The sequence below is a fragment of the Odontesthes bonariensis genome, chromosome 21 (assembly GCF_027942865.1).
Source record: "Odontesthes bonariensis isolate fOdoBon6 chromosome 21, fOdoBon6.hap1, whole genome shotgun sequence".
NCBI classification, from domain to species: domain Eukaryota; kingdom Metazoa; phylum Chordata; class Actinopteri; order Atheriniformes; family Atherinopsidae; genus Odontesthes; species Odontesthes bonariensis.
This window is the reverse complement of record NC_134526.1, coordinates 6567989-6588353: the sequence shown is the minus strand read 5'-3', so window position 1 is coordinate 6588353 and position 20365 is coordinate 6567989. Positions and strand designations below refer to the sequence as shown.

The 20365-nt window shown below is 39.2% G+C and overlaps 2 protein-coding genes across 3 annotated transcripts in view; one reads left to right on the top strand and one right to left on the bottom strand.

The window, feature by feature from the left end:
- The first annotated feature begins 6426 nt into the window (after positions 1–6426).
- Positions 6427–7543, top strand: rcvrna (recoverin a). Its single transcript, XM_075454038.1, has 3 exons — positions 6427–6807; positions 7217–7328; positions 7425–7543. The coding sequence occupies exons 1-3, from the start codon at positions 6427–6429 to the stop codon at positions 7541–7543; spliced, it is 612 nt and encodes a 203-aa protein (XP_075310153.1).
- Positions 7544–11460: 3917 nt separating this feature from the next.
- gas7a (growth arrest-specific 7a) overlaps positions 11461–20365 on the bottom strand; it is a 33751-nt gene continuing 24846 nt past the window's right edge. For both annotated transcript variants that reach the window (XM_075453958.1, XM_075453959.1), the window contains 5 exons: positions 19608–19739; positions 17794–17917; positions 16244–16323; positions 15967–16065; positions 11461–13211 (listed from right to left, as the gene is read on the bottom strand). In XM_075453958.1, coding sequence (XP_075310073.1) covers positions 13098–13211; positions 15967–16065; positions 16244–16323; positions 17794–17917; positions 19608–19739 — 549 coding nt within the window. In that variant the 3' untranslated portion in view covers positions 11461–13097. The remainder of the gene's footprint in view (positions 13212–15966; positions 16066–16243; positions 16324–17793; positions 17918–19607; positions 19740–20365) is intronic.

Here is a 20365-nt window from a genome sequence, read left to right as displayed (position 1 = left end):
ACTCTTCCCCCTGTGCTGTATGTACAACCCCATCGCTCCTCCCCTTCGCCCAATCTTTTCATGGAATATCATCCATTACAAATGGCAAATTATGGCCCAGACTTCCTCTGACAATAACGTGAGCTGAGATTATAATCCCAAACAAGGCTCTCGCTACTTACTGTTTTTTTTCTGCATTTGCAAATTGATTGCAGCAACTGACAGAAGATCAAGTCCCTGTTTTACTGACACCAGTGACATAATCTACACGGTCTGATATGAAAATCCATCCTCAGTATTCGTGTGTGTGCAGGGCAAAGCTCTTCATGTCTATTTGCCTTTTAATGTGATATTCACAGATGAAAACTCACAGAGGTACATGGAGGAGTTGACCGATGTTAGAAGGACAAATTTGAGTTACTTTAAAAGATAAAATGCAGATAAAATGCACAATCTTTCCAGGTCTTCTCTGGAAACACAAGAGATCATCAGTTGAATTGATCAGCCTTTGAGAATATATGGATATATAGGTATATTTGTACATAATACACCTATATATCTTATGGAAATGTTTGTATAAAAAGTTTCTGATTGATTAAATCCTGTTCCTGCCAGTTAACCTAATTAGTTTCAACATGTTCCTCCTGGTGTTTCCCACTTAGTTTTCCAGCCTTTTGTTAACATATTCCTGCCATCAAATTCAAGATGAGCTCATATTTCTCATGAGATAGTAAAACGTCTCACTTCCAGTGTTTGACATGTTTTCTTTGTTCTATTGTTAATGAAATATTGGCCTTTTGAATGTGCAAACTCTGTTTTTTTTTTACATTTTCCACAGCGGCCCAGCTTGTTTTGGCATACGGGTCGTATAAGTTAAGCATGAAGCGGTATGGATGAGGGATGTTTTCAGAATGGAGAGGGATTCGGACATAGATTTCATATGAATTAGTGGATAAAATCTCTGTGACTCCATTATTCTCAGAAAGACCATCTGTACACTAATCAGAGGGAGTGAATGAAGCTAACGAGATTACAATGACTCGCGAGGAAAGTTGATTTCCCAGAAGAAGTTGAATCTTTTTGAATTAGAGTCAGAGATGTTTTAGATGTTTTATCCTTTTAAAGGCATTTCCACATCGGCTGTACAGCTGCCAATGGATGGCTTTGTCCATCATTTATCCTTTCAGTTGTATCAGAGAGGAATTGTTTTCACCTGCATGTCTGAGGATATTTAACTTTTATGCATTTTTATTAGTTTATGACGGCTTTACAGTCCTACACGAGGATGCAAAGTTTGTAATTTATCTGAGTTCTGTACGCAAAAGAAAGTATATCTGTATAATTTGACAATTAGTTTGTTTACATGTGTGACCTTGATCTGACTTTTCCAAATGAGGGATCTTATGTTTATCCTTTTTTGCTGCTCTCTGCAACTGGCAGCTGACCCGGATTAAAGGATCTGAGATGCCGATTCATCCCCTCATTCATAACAATTTGTCAATCTAAAATGCACACAAGTCAAAAGACAATCAGCATACCAGGATTATTTTGATTTAGGTCCACAAAATCTATGTTCGACCCGTGTCGGCACAGTTTGTTTTATGTTAAGCAGCTGAGCTTCACAATGGCTTGGAAACTCAAAAGGGGAAATTTCCTTACACCTAAATGAAAGATATATTCAGGATTAAAATAATGGCAGCGGACTATTTTGCTGTCAGCGATGTCTGTAAATGCTTTCCTCAACGGTACAAAAGTGCAAAACTCTAATGAGTTTTGTGCAGAAACAATTGTAGAGAGACGTCTTTGCTTTGCATTTGCATGATGCACATGATGCAACGTTACCAAATTCCTCCTTAAATTTGCAGGCACAAGTTGTAGCATCTGAGCAATTTCCCTGAAAGTAAAGAGATTATTCTGAACATTAGCTTCCATGTAATACAGGATATAAACACAGGATGAGAGAGTCCAGCGCTGCATCTGATGAAGTAGTAAGCCGGTTGTACAGTGAACATTACATAATACTACCTGCAGGAGTTTACGACTGACAGATGTGAGGTTCGAATGATTGCATTTAATTCTGATATCGGGATGTTTGATGTTTAATGGCCTGTATGACAAAAACTAAATGATTATGTAAAAGTTTGTGATGACATTTAAAAGGTTAAAGAATCGGATTTGGGTTTTTTTCTAAGCTGATTTTTTTAAAGGTAGATATGCAGAGCTGCAGAAAGATGCTGCCAGATTATCTACAGTTGCTACACAAACTCAGAGGATTAGTTTTGTAGTTTTATTTTTTGTAGAAAAAGAAGAGGAAAAAATAAATAAAACTGCATTGATTGTCATTTAAATCACCCGAGCTGCTGGTATTACTTGCACTGGATGCTGCAGGATTATAATCAGCTGTGCGCCACAGTGTTTTCTGCTGTGTCAGACATAAGCAGTGACCTCTTGGTCCCTGACGCATACGGTAAAATGGATTACTGGGGATTAATGCACAATACCTTACACAGTATATCCCGATCTAAATATCAGTTTACTTTATTACATATTGAACATAAACAAAGAAATAGAAGAGACTCCGGTCAGGATGACTTCATCGTTCATCTGTCTCTTGGTGCAGGGAATGATCAGAGCTCGGTTCATTTAGGTAACCAAAGGAAGGCTTGAGAAAAACTAGCATGTGAACAAGCGTTGGTGTGATATGGAGACAGAAAGCATCCAGGGTTGAGGGAGGCCGCAGATTATCCCCGCTGACTGGGTGAGACGTCGCCAGTCCACTGCTGACACCCACACAGAAGCTTCAGCGTTCTCCAGACTTCTGTTTAACACGTTTTATTAATATAATATAACATCTGATATAATAACATCTTTCATTTTAAAATCTGTACGCCTCTTATGTCTGTATATTATGGGTGGAAACACCCAACCGTCATGTGTACCAGATCTTTCTCCGGTTTAATAACCCTCCTGGAAGCCGCCTTCTGTCTGTCTGTTGTGGGTTAGAGTTGGGAAGAGGTTGGTGGACCCACTCTGCGCCACCCCCGCTGCTGCCTCCGCAGCCCTGCATATAAGTTCCACTTTCCCCACTAAACACACTAAATGCGCTGGACAGGCAAACCAAATGTCTCATTGCAATAAAAAAACTTTGTGCTGAAGTTGTGCTGTATAAAAGAATAAAGATTTTGTCTTTGTCAGCATGAATACACAGTTGACCGAACTGGAAGGAAACCAGCAGATGCAGCAGAAAAAACTTATTTGGATAAATTTAATCTCACACTGAAAAAAGTGACTTTTTGGTGAGGTAAACTCTATTAGAGTAACTTTCATAATTTCTGCCTTGTATTTTTAAGATTCAGTAAGAACTAGAGCTTCTTAAGTAAAATTAAACATTTTATTAACGTAATACATGAATTATGGGGGAAGAGTAAGTTTTAATTAGGTTTCCTCGTACAATTTAAATGTTTAATAGTTGTATGTACATAAACCTGGAAATACTACATAAACTTTACTCTGAAAGTGTATCGTTAAAATCTACTAAGTTACTTCATAACAGCAAATACTACAGATATATAAACTTTACTTAAGATTTTTTAGTAAAATGATGTTCTGCCTATGAAAAACAAGTAGACTTTACTTAATTTGTTTAAATAAATATAACTTAAAACTTAGATGTAATTAAGTAAATGTTACTTAATATCTTCAAAACTGTGATGTTTTATGGTAACATTTACTTGATATTGCAGCATTAAATATTACTTAAATCATTTTAGTGCAAATACTTACAAAGGGTTTTTTAAAGGGATAATCCGGCGTAAAATGCACTTTAGATCAATTATTATCCCTTTAAGTAAATCTTATGAGTTGTTTTTTTCAGTGTACTGTGATCTATAAAACTTAAGTCTTATCTGTCTCAGTACTTATAGAGACAACCATGTCATCATTTATTCCTTTTTGTAGACGTATCCTCCTCCCATATAACGCAGAGCTTTTTTGTAGACATTTTTTTGTCTTTTATTTGACAGAAATGATGAACATGAGCTTGCATCTTTATTTGTTGACCTTCAGGCCTCACTCTCATCCTGTTTCTTTAATTACCTTCACTCCCTGTGGTTTTGGCATTGCTGCAGCAGATGGTCTTGTAATCTGGCCAGAGATTATTACAGTGAAGATGCAGATAATCTAATTTCATTGTTGACGAGCAGTCGACTTAACAGGGGGCTGCGCAACGACCCCTAAAGTTGAGTCGACCGCCTCTCCATCCCTCGCTGCCCTTGTTTTAACTTTTAGCAACAAACATGTTGCATAACATGTTGACCGAAAAAGCCCCTTATTTTTAAGGTTTAGCTTGACATGTATTTATCCCAAACAAATAGAAAAAACAAAACATATCACGATGGAAGGTCGCAGTAATGTTGTAGATTAGAGTTGAGTCTACGCAGGTCTATGAATTATATAAATAATTCCCCCAGAATGCAGCAAAAAGACTTTGCCAAGTCCTTATTTTTGTGGGGGACACCTGCAAATTAAACCATTTAATGTCACATACCATTGTTCCAAGGCTTTTAAAGCCTATTTTCTTTAGGACTGACTGAAGTTATAAGAGACTTTCCTGCCAACATCTTTTATTCTGACTGTTAGATTTTGTCAGCCCTATTGCTTATATTGGTATTAAGATGGTAAGTAGCAGCCAGGTGCTGCTAATCAAATGCTCTGATTAACTGATCATCAGTGAGTGTGAGCAGCTCTATAAAAGCAGAAGTTCTGCAGCATTCAGGTGTGTGTTAACACGATGCCAAGGAGGAAAGACATCAGCAGCTGTTGCTGCCCATTGACCTGGGAAGGGTTATAAGGCCATTTCCAAACTATCTGGAGTCCATCGTTCTACAGAGAGAAAGATTATTCACAAGTGGAAAACATTCAGGACAGCTGTCAATCTTCCCAGGAGTGGACGTCCCAGCAAGGTCACCCCAAGGTCAAAAACCCAAGAGCTACATCTCAGACTCTGCAGGCCTCAGTTAGCATGTTAAAGGTTAAAGGTCATGACAGCACAGTTAGAAACAGGCTGAACAGGTGTGGCTTGTGTGGAAGGGCTGCAGGAGAAAGCCTCTTCTCTCTAAAAAGAACATGGCAGCACAGCTTAGGTTTGCAAAGCTGCATCTGAACAAACCACAAGACTTCTGGAACAATGTCCTTTGGACAGAGCAGACCAAAGTGGAGATGTTTGCTCATGATGCACAGCAGCACGTTTGGAGGAAACCAAACACAGCATATCAGCACAAACACCTCACACCAGCTGTCAAGCACGGTGGTGGAGGGCTGATGATCTGGGCTGGTTCTGCAGCCACAGGACCTGGGCACCTCGCAGCCACTGAGTCCATCATGAACTCCTCTGGATCCCAAAGTGTTCTAGAGTCAGATGTGAGGCCGTCTGTCCGACAGCTGAAGCTGGGCTGAAACTGGCTCATCAACAGGACAAAGATCCCAAACACAGCAGCAGATCTGCAGCAGAATGTGTGAAGAAGAGAAGAATCAAGGTGTTGCAACGGTCCAGTCAGAGTCCAGACCTCAGCCTGACTGAGATGCTGTGCTGGGACCTTCAGAGAGCTGTGCAGAAACCAGAGCTGCAAACCTCAATGAGCTGGAGAGAAGAGTGGGCCGAGATTGTCAGGGTCTGCACTGGAAAAAAATCTAAGTCTTACCAAGTCTATTTGTCTCATTTCTAGTCAAAATATCTCATTACACTTAATATAAGACACAACTGCCTAACAAGTACTATTTCAGCCAGATATAGGGACTGGTTGGAAGACAATACATCTGGAATATCTTGTTAAATGAAAAAAGTCTTGAAAACAAATTGTTTTGAGTCACATATCATATGAAACAAGCTTTTTTCTTTACATTTGAAGAGGTTTTTAAGCTAATTTCAAGATAACTTTTATCTCAAAAGTCCAAATATCACATTTTATTTCAAGAAATCTTGAAAAGCCGATTTTCCCTAGTTCCATTGGCAGATTTTGACAAGACTTTTTGCTTATTTCAAGCAAAAAGTCTTGTATTTGTTTTGTTTTTTTAACTTATTTTTGGAGGGGCATTTTTTCCAGTGTGTACTTAGTTTTGTGTTCATGTGAGGTTGTATTTAGCTAGTTTAACTTTTAGAGCTTGAAAGAACCTGATGATTTTCATTATCTCCATAAGAGATAATTATGCAAAAGAATTCTATATGCGGAGCCTTTGAACTTCCAGTATTTAAACATGCTGTTCAGAAAGGTGTCACAACTCTGTGACGCGGTTATCCTCTTAAAGGCAGCTGTCTGGATTTAGTTAGTGATGACCATAATCTCGTTTAGCAGCGAGGCAGAGAAGCGCCAACAAGCTCTGCAGAAGTTTTAACCTCGAACGCAGGACAGGAAGAAGACGGGCAGAGATTTCCATCTATTCCAGAGAAGGATGGGGAATTCGAAGAGCAGCGCTTTGTCAAAGGAACTCCTGGACGACCTGAAATCCAACACCAAATATTCAGAGACCGAGCTCTGCACCTGGTACCAGTCTTTCCTGAAAGAATGCCCATCGGGGAAGATCTCCAAGGAGCAGTTTGAAGGCATCTACGCCAGCTTCTTCCCAGGTGCAGACCCCTCGGCATACGCACGGCACGTGTTCAGGAGTTTTGACACCAACGCAGACGGCACTTTGGACTTTAAGGAGTACATTGTTGCGCTGCACCTCACCTCTGGAGGAAAGACTCTGCAGAAGCTGGAGTGGGCCTTCGCCCTGTATGACGTCGACGGCAACGGAACCATCAGCAAAAGTGAAATCCAAGAGATCGTTAGGGTACTTGTACTTTATTCTTATTGTCATATCAGAAGCATATGTTTCTCCATCACTTTGCTTTTATTCAAAAACCTTCCACGACGTGTCTAAACATTTAAGATAACAGATGCTGAGATTGTGTTTAATCCATCTTCTGCTTCACAGATCATTTTTCTTCTCGTTTATTACTTTTACTTCGAGTTCTGCCACGAAAAATCTGAGTTTATGATGCAGAAGACTTATTAGGTCATATTTAAAAGGCTATATTTAACAAATGTGTTGCATATTCACCTGATAAATAGACTTCTGTTTACTCTGGGTTATTTTCCTGTGCCTTCTTCTATGTTTGATGCCAAACTTTAAATCCTACTCGCTCTCTTTTTAAGCTAATAGCTTATCATTCATCTTAAAAACATGTTCTTCATTGTAGTCAATATTCAACATGATCCCTACTGAAGACCAGGAGAACCTCCCCGACGATGAAAACACACCGGAGAAGAGGGCTGAAAAAATCTGGGACTTTTTCGGGAAGAAGGAAAACGGTAATCTAAACTTTGCTATCTCCCTCGCATTTCACACTTTCATCTTTAGCTTTGACAGAGAGAGATTTCACTCCTGCTCTTTTTGCTGATTCGCAGATAAAATCTCAGAGGGAGAATTCATTCAGGGCGTGATGGACAACAAGGACATCCTGCGCTTGATACAATACGACGAACCCCAGAAAATCAAAGACAAACTGAAAGAGAAGAAACAATAATACACGTGGTTTATAGACTGTTTCGTTATCTGTTGTCATTTTAACTGTCTGCTTGTCTGTTTGAGCTGCGTTTCTCTCTTTGTGGTCTTGTTTTGGCAACCAGCCGAACAGTATTTTACTTGACTTGACATTTTTTTCTTTGTATGAGTGTTGCTGCTGGGTTTTAGATGCTATCCAATGGAGGAGCTTTTTCCAAACCATGTCGTTCCTAAAGTCTGTTCCGGTGATTTTTAGTCTTGTGTCATGACTCGTCCGCCTGCCACCTTGAGTCTTTGTCTGCCAGCCTTTACGTGACCGACCTGTTTACTCTCTCCTGCCTGGCAGCGTGCCAGCATGCTCGATTCGCTCATTAAGTTAATTGAGAAGAAGTCAGGACAAGAGCTCCTTATGAAGGGAATTAGACTCAGGTTAACAATCCACCTGTGTCAGCCAATCCGATTAAGAGCTGAAGGTCAGTTGAGACACGCAACCTCTTTACTCGGGTGTTCAGTCAGGATAATAGGGGCTTGACACGGGACAATACACTCCTCGAGCGTGCTCCTTTAGTTTTGTGTATATTTCACACTGTGCTACTCTAATCCGTCTTATTGCCACTTTTATTATTAGGTAATTTAACTGAAACAACACCGGACTAAACATTTTAAGAGTGGAATGTGCAATGACAATGTTTAGACATTAAAACCTTTGCCTTCAATGACAGTTGATGAATAATAAATGACAAGGAAGGAAAGCAACGTCTCCTGCTCATGCTGATTATTTATGTTTTTGGCTTCATTTAGAAATGATTGAGGATTCACTGCTTTTACTTAAAGGTACTTTGTCGAGTTTTCTATGATACTGTGCACGCATGTTAAATGCATGATAATACTCGTAAATATTTGCCTTTAAAGAACAGAATGAAAAAGATCTGTGTGGCTAAAGGCCCTGAAGCTAATCTGTATTTCAGCCCACTTGTTTGACACGTTTCCTTCAGACTGGAGTTCTTGTGCGCAAACATTACTGGATATATCTTCATCATTTCAAACTTCTTCTTGACATTATAATGAAATAATGATAAAATGCTACTTCATAGTTCAGTAATTCATTCTATACCCATACAGAGCTGAAGAAAGACTTGTGGAAAATGTGAGCTGCCAATATTTCTGAATCCCTCCTACCTGTTTTTTATTAATCTGCTCTTATTTGATATAATCAGCAACATTAATGATTCTAATGACAAGTTATATTTTACAAACTGCCACATTTAACAGAAATGACACTGTAAACCGTTAACTGTCAGTGTTAACGTTATTATATTTGATTTATTGCATTTTATCATGACTATTCAAAGCATAGAGACATTTAGAGCTGTCCGTGATGACAGATTTATTGATTTAAATGGTACAGTTCAAGAAGACAAGGTCATCAATCCCAAAATGAGCCAGCTGTCATATTTCTAAGTGAGTAAGTGCGTGGTCTGATACACATTACTGAGAATGTCACTGAGTGTTACAATAAAGACAAATCTGCATATATATTATGTAGTCTTATAACATGAGAATAGAGTCATGCCATTTTTGATACAAACTGAGCAGTGGTGACACTTTTACTGCCCTGGATCCTCAACCTTCCTCTGCTCTCTGCAAAGGACTCTGATCCTCTTGGAATTTTGACTAATTTACATCCATATTTTTGGGCGACTGGTAGAATTCACTACCTCGTGGTCTTTGTTTAGGTGCTCGGCCAGGTTGAGCATGCGCCTCTGCAATGAGAAACCCATCTATAGGCAAGGCAAGTTTATTTGTATAGCCCAATTCAACAACAAGGTGATTCAAAGTGCTTTACAGAGACATTAAAACAGTAGAAATAAAAAGCACGATTTAAAATTTAAACAAAAAAGAAAGAAATAAGAACAATAAGATAAAATCAGTGGTTAAAATGTGATTAAGTTTGGAATCTATAGCAGAATCTAGTGAGAAAAGTGTGAAATTCTAAAAAAGGAAACATTTGCTTCAGCTCTGCATCCCAAGCCATTCCCTGCAGACGAGACTAGTAGCCATAGCAACCGTGAAAAAAACCCCAGTTGTTTTCACTTAATTTTGATTGGAGCCAGAAGATTTCACACAATCACTCCTCGGGTCAGTTTATCATCACCAACATGCATGAGTTCGGACAGTGGGAGGAAGCCGGAGAAAACCCCCACATGCACAGGAAGAACATGCAAACTCCCCCAGCCGGGACTCCAACCAGGAACCTTCTAACAAGACAGAATGTAACGGTCTGAAATCTCATAAATCTCACAACAGAACAAACGAGAAAACATATCAAAAGCTGAAGATGAGATATCTCACGATGGCACCGTGGCAGCCACACGTCTAAAAAAGTTTAGCCTGGGGCAACAAAAGGCTGGAAGAGTTAAGGAATAGGTTACCACTAATTAGGTTAAACGGCAACTGGTATAAAGGGAGCACCTCAGAGAGGTAGAGTTCCTCAGAAGTAAAGATGAGCAGAGGTTCAGCAATCTGCAAAAAAAACACGTCTGTGGAATAATGTTCCACAATGTAAAACTGTAAGACAAATGCAGGCTAAAGCTCTATCATGCAGAGAAGAAGCCAAATGTGAACACACGATTTATTAACATTTTACACAGCATCCCGGCTCTTTTTTAATCTGGGTTGCTAGGCCAGCTGCCGGCTATTGAAGCATTTAGGGGTTAATCTGAGGTTATGGGAACAGATGTGTTTTATTATATCTTGTTATGTAAAACCTTTGAGTTGAAAAAGGGTGCACTTTCTTTTTCACACGACCGTGAATAACTAAACACGGATTTGTCACGGTGTGGAGGTGGAGGCAAAGGAGGACCCAGATCAGACACCAGGAGGAAACTTAAAGTCTGTTTATTAAAGAACAAAAAAAAAAAAAAAAAATACAGCAACCCCGGAGTAGCAAAAACAACAAACACCTAAAGAAAAATAACAAAAACTAGACTGTAAGTAACAAGGAAAGCCAGGGAAAACCATGTGTATGTTAACGGAGGATCTGACAAAGAATGAAGGGAACTGGGAGACTAAATACTGTGGGGAGAGTGAGGGAAGGTGAGGAAATGGCAAGTCTGAACTAACTGGAAACCAGAGAATAAACAGAAAAACAAACACAGATCGTGACATGATTAGGAAAATAAAAAAAACACCACTTACCTTTTCTGATTTACCAGATAACCAACTGAATCCTTAATTTAGTTTACAGGGTCAGTTATTTATTTCCTGCTTTATATAAACTTCAGAATCATATCATTAATTTATTCATCAGTTTATTAACTTATCTTCAAAGCTACTATATTGATTTATTCTTTTCCCCGACATATATTGAACTACTTTGTGTCTATTCTGTTAGAAAAAAACATGCTAATTAATGCCTGTTTTCACCGACGCTTTAATATCAAGAGAATTCAGTGGCACTTTTGGTTGTCCACAGTTTTTGGTATTCCTGAATAAATGAAAGATTTCAGCGTTTATAAGATTATATGTGCCGATGTATTTCAATTCAATTCAATTCAATTAATTTTTATTTCCATAACGTTAAATACAACAAATGTCATCTCAAGGCACTTAAATAATAAAGTCCAATTTTAGCCAATTGGAATTAAATTCATTGTAATCATAATTATTTATAAAATAATCCAATTCATTCACATAGAGCCAATTCAAAAACAATTTCCTAGCTAAGGAAACCAACAGATTGCACCGAACAAAGGCGTCCTTCTAAAGAAGTAAACTTTTGTAATATTAAATGTATTGTTGCTTTGAAGTAAATTGAATTTGTTGTCTTCTTGGCTCTTGTATAAAGGTATTAAATTTCATTTTTTTGAATTGGACATTCTACAGATGTAACTGAAATCCCAACTTCCCAGTACGGTTACATAATGACACAATGGGACATTAGATTTTCAGAGAGATTTATTTTGGACACTGCATTCCTCAGTACAGTCTGGACAAGAGGTCACGTACGATCAAACATCCTTAAAACATCAGATTTAATGAAAACGTTCACCACACGGGGGTAGTTAACTCAACCGTTACGCCATCGTGAATTCCTATCGAGAACATTTATTTCGAACATAATGACACTTGTGCACGACATTGACACATTAAAACCTCTACAACAGATACACTATTAGTTTGGGCTGAAAGCAAAAAGACGCCCTGCAGTTTACTGCTGGATTCACAAAACAAAAGAAAATGATGGCTGATAAACATCTCTCTGTCTCTGTCTTTCTTTTAGACGTAATATTTTGTGCCTTGCAGTTAGATTTGTTACTCATTTGTCTTGTTGGAAACTAAAAGAGAGCTGCAGGTGAAAAAGCAACGATGCAAATGAATCTAGAACAAACGTACCACACGTTTATGTAAAGACGACAGACGGACGCACACATGTAAACACGGGCAAAAACGGTCCATGCAGCCTCTGATCAAATGGTTTTTATCTGCTTTTGCTCAACCAGATCGACCCAATCCCACATTTTTTTGCTTGCCGCTGCATGTCAACTCTTTTACCGAACACCACCATAAAGATATTCCCTGCACATTGACCAAAAATAAAACAAAACAACATCGTACGGTGCAAACATCTGGTCGGCCCCCGAACATCTGCGGCCTGTTAAAACATCTGACAGCAAAATACATCGAGCCAGTATGTACAAATGTACACTGATGCAGAGAAGACTATATCAAGAACATTCCAGGTATATAACCGTTAGGCACTAAAAGGTGTTTCAGTGTAACTTGGACCACCTTTTTCCTCCAGACAGATCCAGAAAAGACCCCGGCCTAAATCTGATCGACCACATGTTGGTACTCATCACACACACGATCAAATTCACCTTCCGAAACTCCATGTGTTTTGAACAATTGAGGTTACTGGATATTAATGCTGTACACTTTTTTTTTGTGTGTGTGTGTGTGTGTGACAAAGCTCCTAAATGAATTACAAGATACAGATTACCTTGTGCAAATTCAATAAACTACACCAAAACAACCATCATGGTTCCACAAATTGTGCAGCTCTCCGTGTACGATAAAAGCAAGATATTCAAAACATGCATTTCCACCAAAACGAACCAGCAAAATATGAAAATATATCATATTCATTCTAAGATCTCAGTATGCCTCAGTTATCTGTATCTAAAATAAAGGTAATATCAATAATCACTTTTTTTTTTTTTTTGTTTACTCATACTGGAAAAGTGTTGCTTGAAGCTAAAGAATTTAAAATACGTGTTTTTTTTTTTTTAATCTTTTCAACTTTACAACAGGTAAACAGCAGAGTATGTTAAATGGCATTCAGTAAGCTAATGTTGATTATGATAGGGTTAAAATTTAGAAGGAACATGCTGGTACTTTGATCCATTTCTGTTTCCTGGACTGCGTCAAACCTTTTACTCCTCGTGGTTCCAGTGAGAGAGGATGAGCAGACCTCAGGAGTCTGAACATGCACCGTGCGCAGATCAGTGTAATCAGAAATGTTCTGGGACTCTGTGGACATAATAACAGGATGGCTGATCCCAGGTCAGGACGAGTTATATGTCCATGTCCACAGGTCGAACCCCACTGGTTTGGTTCTCTTTCACCCACAGCTCTCGGTCTTTGGCTGGATCCACGCTCTGCAGCAGCTGGTCCACCGGCTCCACCGTCTGGAAATACATTAAGAACAATACGACCCACGTTAAATTCCAGTATTTATGTGATGTTATTCAGGCCAGATACAGAGTAAAGAAGGAGTCAAGGGGATCTTTAACCCGGAAAATGTTAAAATGAAAAATGAAAAATTCTCCCGCTGCACTGATGGTGCTGCTACGCCCTCCTGTGACCTATAGATGTCACAAATGAACCTATAACCTCCAGTCTGTAGCTCTTATAAGCACCACCAGCACCGTCAGATAGCAGGATCTAGCACTGAGTATGTTGTCAAGTTAGCAATGATGCCCACATAAGCATAAACAACAGTTAATTTATAAAGCGCACTGGGTTTCTCAATCTAAATAAGAGAGGGGATTCTGCAGGTGATATGTGTGAGGAGAGAGAGCAGCAAATAAACAGTAGAGACTCTCACTATGAGCTGAAATTAAAGTGCAAATATAATGTGAGAATTTGGCTTCAGCTCCAACTTACAACTTGACAGGATTTGTTTCTTAGTTTTTTTTTATGTATGAATTTCTGACAGTTTGAATCAGTGATTTTTACACTAACGTGTGTGCACTGCAATTTCAGATGGAGACAGTCAGTCGTGGGGCTGACACTTAGAAACCTCAGTAAGAACTAAGAAAGTCCAAATGGGAAAGAAGCTACTAAAGTTTCAACATTGTATCTATTAATTAGCCCAGGTGTTGGCTAGAAGAGACGTGATTAAAACAGAGAGAGGTCAGAGAGCAGCAAGCTGACAGTAGAGACTCTCACCCTAAGCTGAAATTTTTAAAAAAGTGCACATATCATATGAGCATTTAGCCCAGATGTTGGCCAGGATTACAGTATCTTAAGACCAAACTTCAAAAGAGAGGATCTAATAACATCTAGTGGTAAAGTGATACATACCACCTGCCTCGACATCTTCTACTAAGTGTGAAAAATAACTTCTGGTGGCTGCTAAAATGTGAAAAGCCCTCACTTGAGCATGTGTTTTCTTTGTTTCTGGGATACCATGGGAGCAATATAGCTGATTTTCTGGAGGAAAACAGCACTGTTTGTACATGCAAATATCTCAAGATAATGAAAACTTGTTTATCTTCATTTTAATCTAGAATGGACACCTTGTAGATATTCAACACAAGCACTGCACACCTCTGCACTCACAGAAGGCTTTGGATAAAACTAGAACTTTTACTTGTCTACTTTAAACAGCCTTAGTTAACTAGAGATCAAGTTTCATATAAAATACATCTCTAAAATGTCTTCTACATTGCTCTGTGTGTATCATATCTTTGGAATTCATCTTGACAGCTGGCACACAGAGGAGCACCACATCACGCCACATTCCCACAAAGCTGACAGAAAACATCTCATCAGATTTTGCAGGGTTTACTTTGCACCTCTAAAATGAAGCGAGCACCAGCGAGGCTTTCTCCGAGGCCCCGAGTGATCCCAGAGTGCTGATGATGGAAGGCCGACGGAGCCTGTTAAAACATCTACGCTCTCCTCGGGGCTCAGCTGAAGTGGCACGCAAGTCAAAGTGGCTGTAATGGCTGTCAATTTGAAGGATTTATGAAAACTGGCAGTCATTCAGGCTGATTAAAATGGTGTTTGGTTTGCAAAACAACTCACTTTTAGTTTTAACGTGAAATGCAAACAAACAAAAAGGTTGACCATGATGACAAGTAGGACTGGAGGAATAAATGAGAATGTTTTGAGGAGAAACTCATCATAATGCATGCTTAATAAAACCTTCAGAAGGGGTTTAACCAGTTATTTTCAAGAAAATGTGACGATACCATGGAACCAGTTTGATACAAATTGAGCTTTTAAAACAAGATAACTATAAATCTGTCCTTGTGTCTCACAGTCATGTTATGCTTTTTAGGTCCGTTGACACAAAATCATTTTTAGAAATTGCTTTTTTGACTCCTGTGGATCGATTCGGTGTTATGAATATATAAGAATCACAAATCCTTTTTTTCACCCTCACGGACTTGAACAGGATAAAATGGGTATAGAAAATTAATGAAAAGTCTTTTTTTCCATCCCTCCCTAAAGAACACAGCAGAGACCGAAAGACAACAAGAAAACGAATAATTAAAACTACAATCGTCTAAAAAAACGATTCCAAATGACTACAAACAGACATAAATGGACAAAAACAGATAAAAACAAATATGCATACAGCTACATAGACAACATAGTTGCATAGAGGCATTAACAACTACAAAGAGACAGAAAACAACAACAAAAAGATGGGAAACAACAGCAAAAAAAAGCAGAAAATGGAAGGTTGCAAACATAAAAAGAGCTACAACTTTGTAGGGGGATTAATAACTCCAAAGATTTGGAAAAAGAGAAATAAAATCAAAAACAGACACACAAAAAAAGTGAAATAGCAACAAAAAAAGACTAAAAACAACACAAGAAGACAAATAGTTACACAGAGGCTGTGACAGAAAAAGAAAAAGAAAAATACGACTCAGGGATGAATAATAACTCCAATGAGACTGAATAACAGCCAAAAAGCTTCTAAGAAACCTCACTGTCTATTAAAAGATGGAAAACAAAGTAAAAACACACAACAACAAAGACATGTGAGGGTGACACAGAGGCACCTACAAAGGGACATGAGGAGGCTACAAATAGATGCATAAATAAGACAAGACCGTCCCAAACAGTCCCAGAATCCTGATAAAACAACATGAAATACCATGAAAGCAACCACCAACAGAAGAGACAGTGGAGACCCAAACTCACACTCTGGTTGAACATGTCGGTTTCATGCCGCAGAGTCGTGTACTGACGTAGATGCTGCTGAATCCACTCAATCCGCTCAACCTCCAGTTTCTCCAGCTCCTGCAGGGGAAGGAACACAACCGCCCGAGAAGCAGTCAGGTTTAATATCTCAGACCCAAAGCAGATGTAGCCAGAATCTGCAGAAACTTTCTGAAAGATTTCATATGAATAATTCATTTAATTGAATATGAAGCACTAGATTAACACAGGTTATTTGAGGTGTTAAAATCAGCTTTACCATGCTGGTGGTGACCATTTCCTCAAACCACTTGGACTGGGTTTGATTGTAGAGGTCCACGCAGCGCATCAGATCGTCACCTGGAGAAAACACACATAAACATAGCTGAACACAGATCTGAGCATTCTCCATGTTCTCCAAACGCTGCCTGTAGTTCTGCTGTGCTGACCAGCAGGGGGCGCCCAAGGATCACCGCTTATTTAATCTGCTGCAGAATCACAGGCGACTCTGTGTTTAATGGGAACATAAAACATATCCATCAATTCCGTCCTTTATTGGACTGTTAGATAGCTTATCAGCTTTCTTTATTTATCAGTGAACCGTCTTTTTCTTTTTCATTTGAAGCAGTTGTCAGTGATTTGGTTCTGATTATATTTCTGTGTGAAACTAAAGCTGAATAAACATTCAATAAAAGCATATAACACACTGTAATGAATGTGTAAACACAACTTGCCAATATTTGTAACTTCTCCTGTGAAAACAAATAGCTTATGTCAGTTCATTTGTTCTAAGAATACAGACAAAAAGCCATTTGGTGATGATAAATGCTATTTATTTCACAATTTTTTTCCTTCTGTATTGTTGTTAGCTCTGATTCTGGCATTATTTCCTTTTATTTTCATAAAAAAATATCAGAGTTTCACCAGAAGTCGGTTTGATTTCCACTTATCTCTGTTTAAAAGAGCAGTTTGAGGTTTCTTTAGCACTACGGACGACTCCCTTCAAAGGAGTATTCTCACTCTGATGTGCTTTTTACTTTAATCTTTTAAGTTAAATCACACAGAACCATGACAATACTTTCTTAAAGCCTCTCCGTGTGGTTAAGGATTTACAATCTCTCTTAAAATCCAAATTGGATGCACTCTCCTCTTTCTGGTTTTCACTGCTGGCTGAACTCTGCGGATGCTTGTCCTGAAACAGACACTGAGGCTTAATGAAATTCATTCGGTGCAGGTAAAACACATCCTGGTACCTGCCAGCGAGCCGTTCTGACATATTGCCCAACCTGGAGGCAGCAGCGACACGAAGCTGACCTCCTTTAACTCTGCCTCATGACCGCCATTGATCAGTCCTGTGGACTGTGACTAATCTACTGAGAGCAGCAGAGAAAGACGAGTTCCTGCAGAGCTCGTCCTGTTCTGTAACGGAGCTTTGGGATTAAAATATCAAACACAACCTGGGTTGGACAGGATTTCCTTCTTTCACAGAGCTTCTCATTTTTAGTTTTTTTTTTTTACACATTAATTAAAAACATGGAGAGTCAAATTATGATAATCGTGCATCAGGACATCACATTAAATATGGAAATGTCACCTTCATTCTGCAGACAGATATGGACAACAATTAAAAAATGATCATTTTTTTAACATTTAAATGTAGTCAACATGCTTATTTAGCATAATCACGAGCAATTTCTCAGACTTTTGACAGTATTAACCTCAGTTTTCAGTCGTTTCCTGCAGCAGGATCCGACTATTTAAAATGTTCTTGCCTAAAAATCCTTCCTGAGACTGGCGGCGTGCAAGCGACCGCGTTCTTTGACCTCTGACCTGCTTGCGTGGATTTCCGCCGGGCCTTCTTTATGTCCTCCTCCGTCTTGTTGCTGAGTTTGATCTCCAGCTGCTGGGTCTTCACCTCCAGGTCCTTCTGCCGGTCTGCCAGAGCTTTACGGGACTGCGTCGAACACATTAAAACACACATTACAGAAGCCACGAGCCACTCTTTGTAATCCTCAGATTTACCGTACCTATGTCTAATACAAGTCATTACAGCCTGTTCATGTTGACGACTGACATCTGTGCTGCAATGCTGGTCTCATCCTTTAATCTTTATTTTAAATCCATATCATTGAGTCTATTCTCTTCTTCGGTGCAGAGGCGCCTCTCCAAGGTTAGGCTGTAATAGTGTTCAAAATAAACAAACTGTATGTGTTGAAAGCTCATTTTTTCAGTGCAAATACACTGGAAAAAATGCCCCTCCAAAAATAAGTTAAAAAAAACAACAAATAAAAGACGTTTTTGCTTGAAATAAGCAAAAAAAATCTGCCAATGGAACTAGTGAAAATCGGCTTGTCAAGATTTCTTGAAATAAGATGTGATATTTGGGACTTTTGAGTTAAAAGTGATCTTGAAATTAGCTTAAAAACCTCTTCAAATGTAAAAAAAAAAAAGCTTGTTTCATATGAAATCCGACTCAAAACTATTTGTTTTCAAGACTTTTTCACCTAACAAGATACAAACAAACAAGTCCCTATATCTGGCTGAAATAGTACTTGTTAGGCAATTATGTCTTATATCAAGTGTAATGAGATACTGATAATGAGACAAATATACTTGGAAAGATTTAGATTTTTTTCCAGTGTACAGACTGGTTTAATTAACAGAGAATCAGCAATGTGGAATCTTTACTCTGAGCTTAGCATCAGCACAATCATTACAGCTATTTATGATTTATCGTTTATAGTTTTAACCGTATTTAATAGAGATTTTATGTTATCATACATTTCAGATCAAATGGATGTTACGCTATAAAAAGGTAATTAAAGTTAAAATGAGCTGCACAGTGGTGTGGTTGTTAGGGTCCCTGGTTCAAATTCCAGCCTTTCTGTGGTGTGGTGGCCTGTTCTACCTCCGGCTTCATCCCACAGTCCAAAAGCATGCATGTTAAGTTAAATGGAGGGGTTAGGGTTAGGGTTAGGGTTAGGGTCAGTCTCTCGCCCAATCGCAGCTGGGACAGGCTCCAGCCCCCATGTGACCCTAAATATGGATTAAGTGGGTTTAGTAAATGTATGGATAAATGCAATATGGGAATGGGAATGAGCATGTGCATAAGAAGTGCTGAAATACTGAGCTAAGTATGACTTTTATTCATTCCTTTACTGGTGCAGTTGAGATAATAAGGCACAATGAGCACAAGGATGCCTTTTGGCCATGAATAAACGTGGTAAATTAAGTATTTATCAACGATTGAATCCAACAGCAGCTGAACATACAGTATTTATTTACCTTCAACATTTATTTTCATAAAAAGAAACTCCATGGATGCCAAACGTTGGGGTTGGAGAAGCTTGTGACTTTGCATCTACTCGATGGGAATACAGCGTTGGCATATGCAGCCACCCACCACGACATGTTGCTTAAATAAAAGTGAAAAATAACACTGACAAGAGAGGACAGAGGCGGCATCCATTCATGAACTGATTCAGCAAGTGGGAGGAAGCAACACTGTGCCTGGATGGACGGAGCGGGGGAGTTCCTCAGATTCTCATTATTATGTCATCTCTCTGATGTAAACGAGGACCTGTGTGTGTGTATTATTGCACGTTTGGGCTGTTGAGGTCTCTGCTGCCATGTGGGCGTCGTACCTTCTCCACGCTGGCGTAACGGCTCGCCAGCTGCTTCCTGAGGTCAGCGATGTGGTGGTCGTACTTCTTCAGGTCCTTCTTGAAGTTGTCACATCTGAATGTCAGCAAAGGTTTCTCCACCTCAGAGTGCAGCTGCGGACACAAACCACCACGCCGTCGGTTAAGTTAGGAAAACCGCTTTTCTTTGAGGCGTGAGAAAAAATAAAGAAGCAGGCTTATTATTTTGGACATTTTTGTGCCCTAAACGGAGCTTTCTTCAGCTCTGGGTATAAACAAAAATCAACGTGGTTTAAATTGAATATTTATGTTACATCCTGTCAACATTCCCACACTGCAGCTGTCAGGCTGGTTCCTGCAGCTTTAACTGGTTCCTGCAGCTCTAACTGGTTCCTGCAGCTCTAACTGGTTTCTGCAGCTCTAACTGGTTCCTGCAGCTCTAACTGGTTTCTGCAGCTCTAACTGGTTCCTGCAGCTTTAACTGGTTTCTGCAGCTCCAACTGGTTCCTGCAGCTCTAACTGGTTCCTGCAGTTTTAACTGGTTCCTGCAGCTCTAACTGGTTCCTGCTTCTCTAACTGGTTCCTTCAGTTTTAACTGGTTCCTGCAGTTTTAACTGGTTCCTGCAGCTCTAACTGGTTCCTGAAGCTCTAACTGGTTCCTGCAGTTTTAACTGGTTTCTGCAGCTCTAACTGGTTCCTGAAGCTCTAACTGGTTCCTGCAGTTTTAACTGGTTTCTGCAGCTCTAACTGGTTCCTGCAGC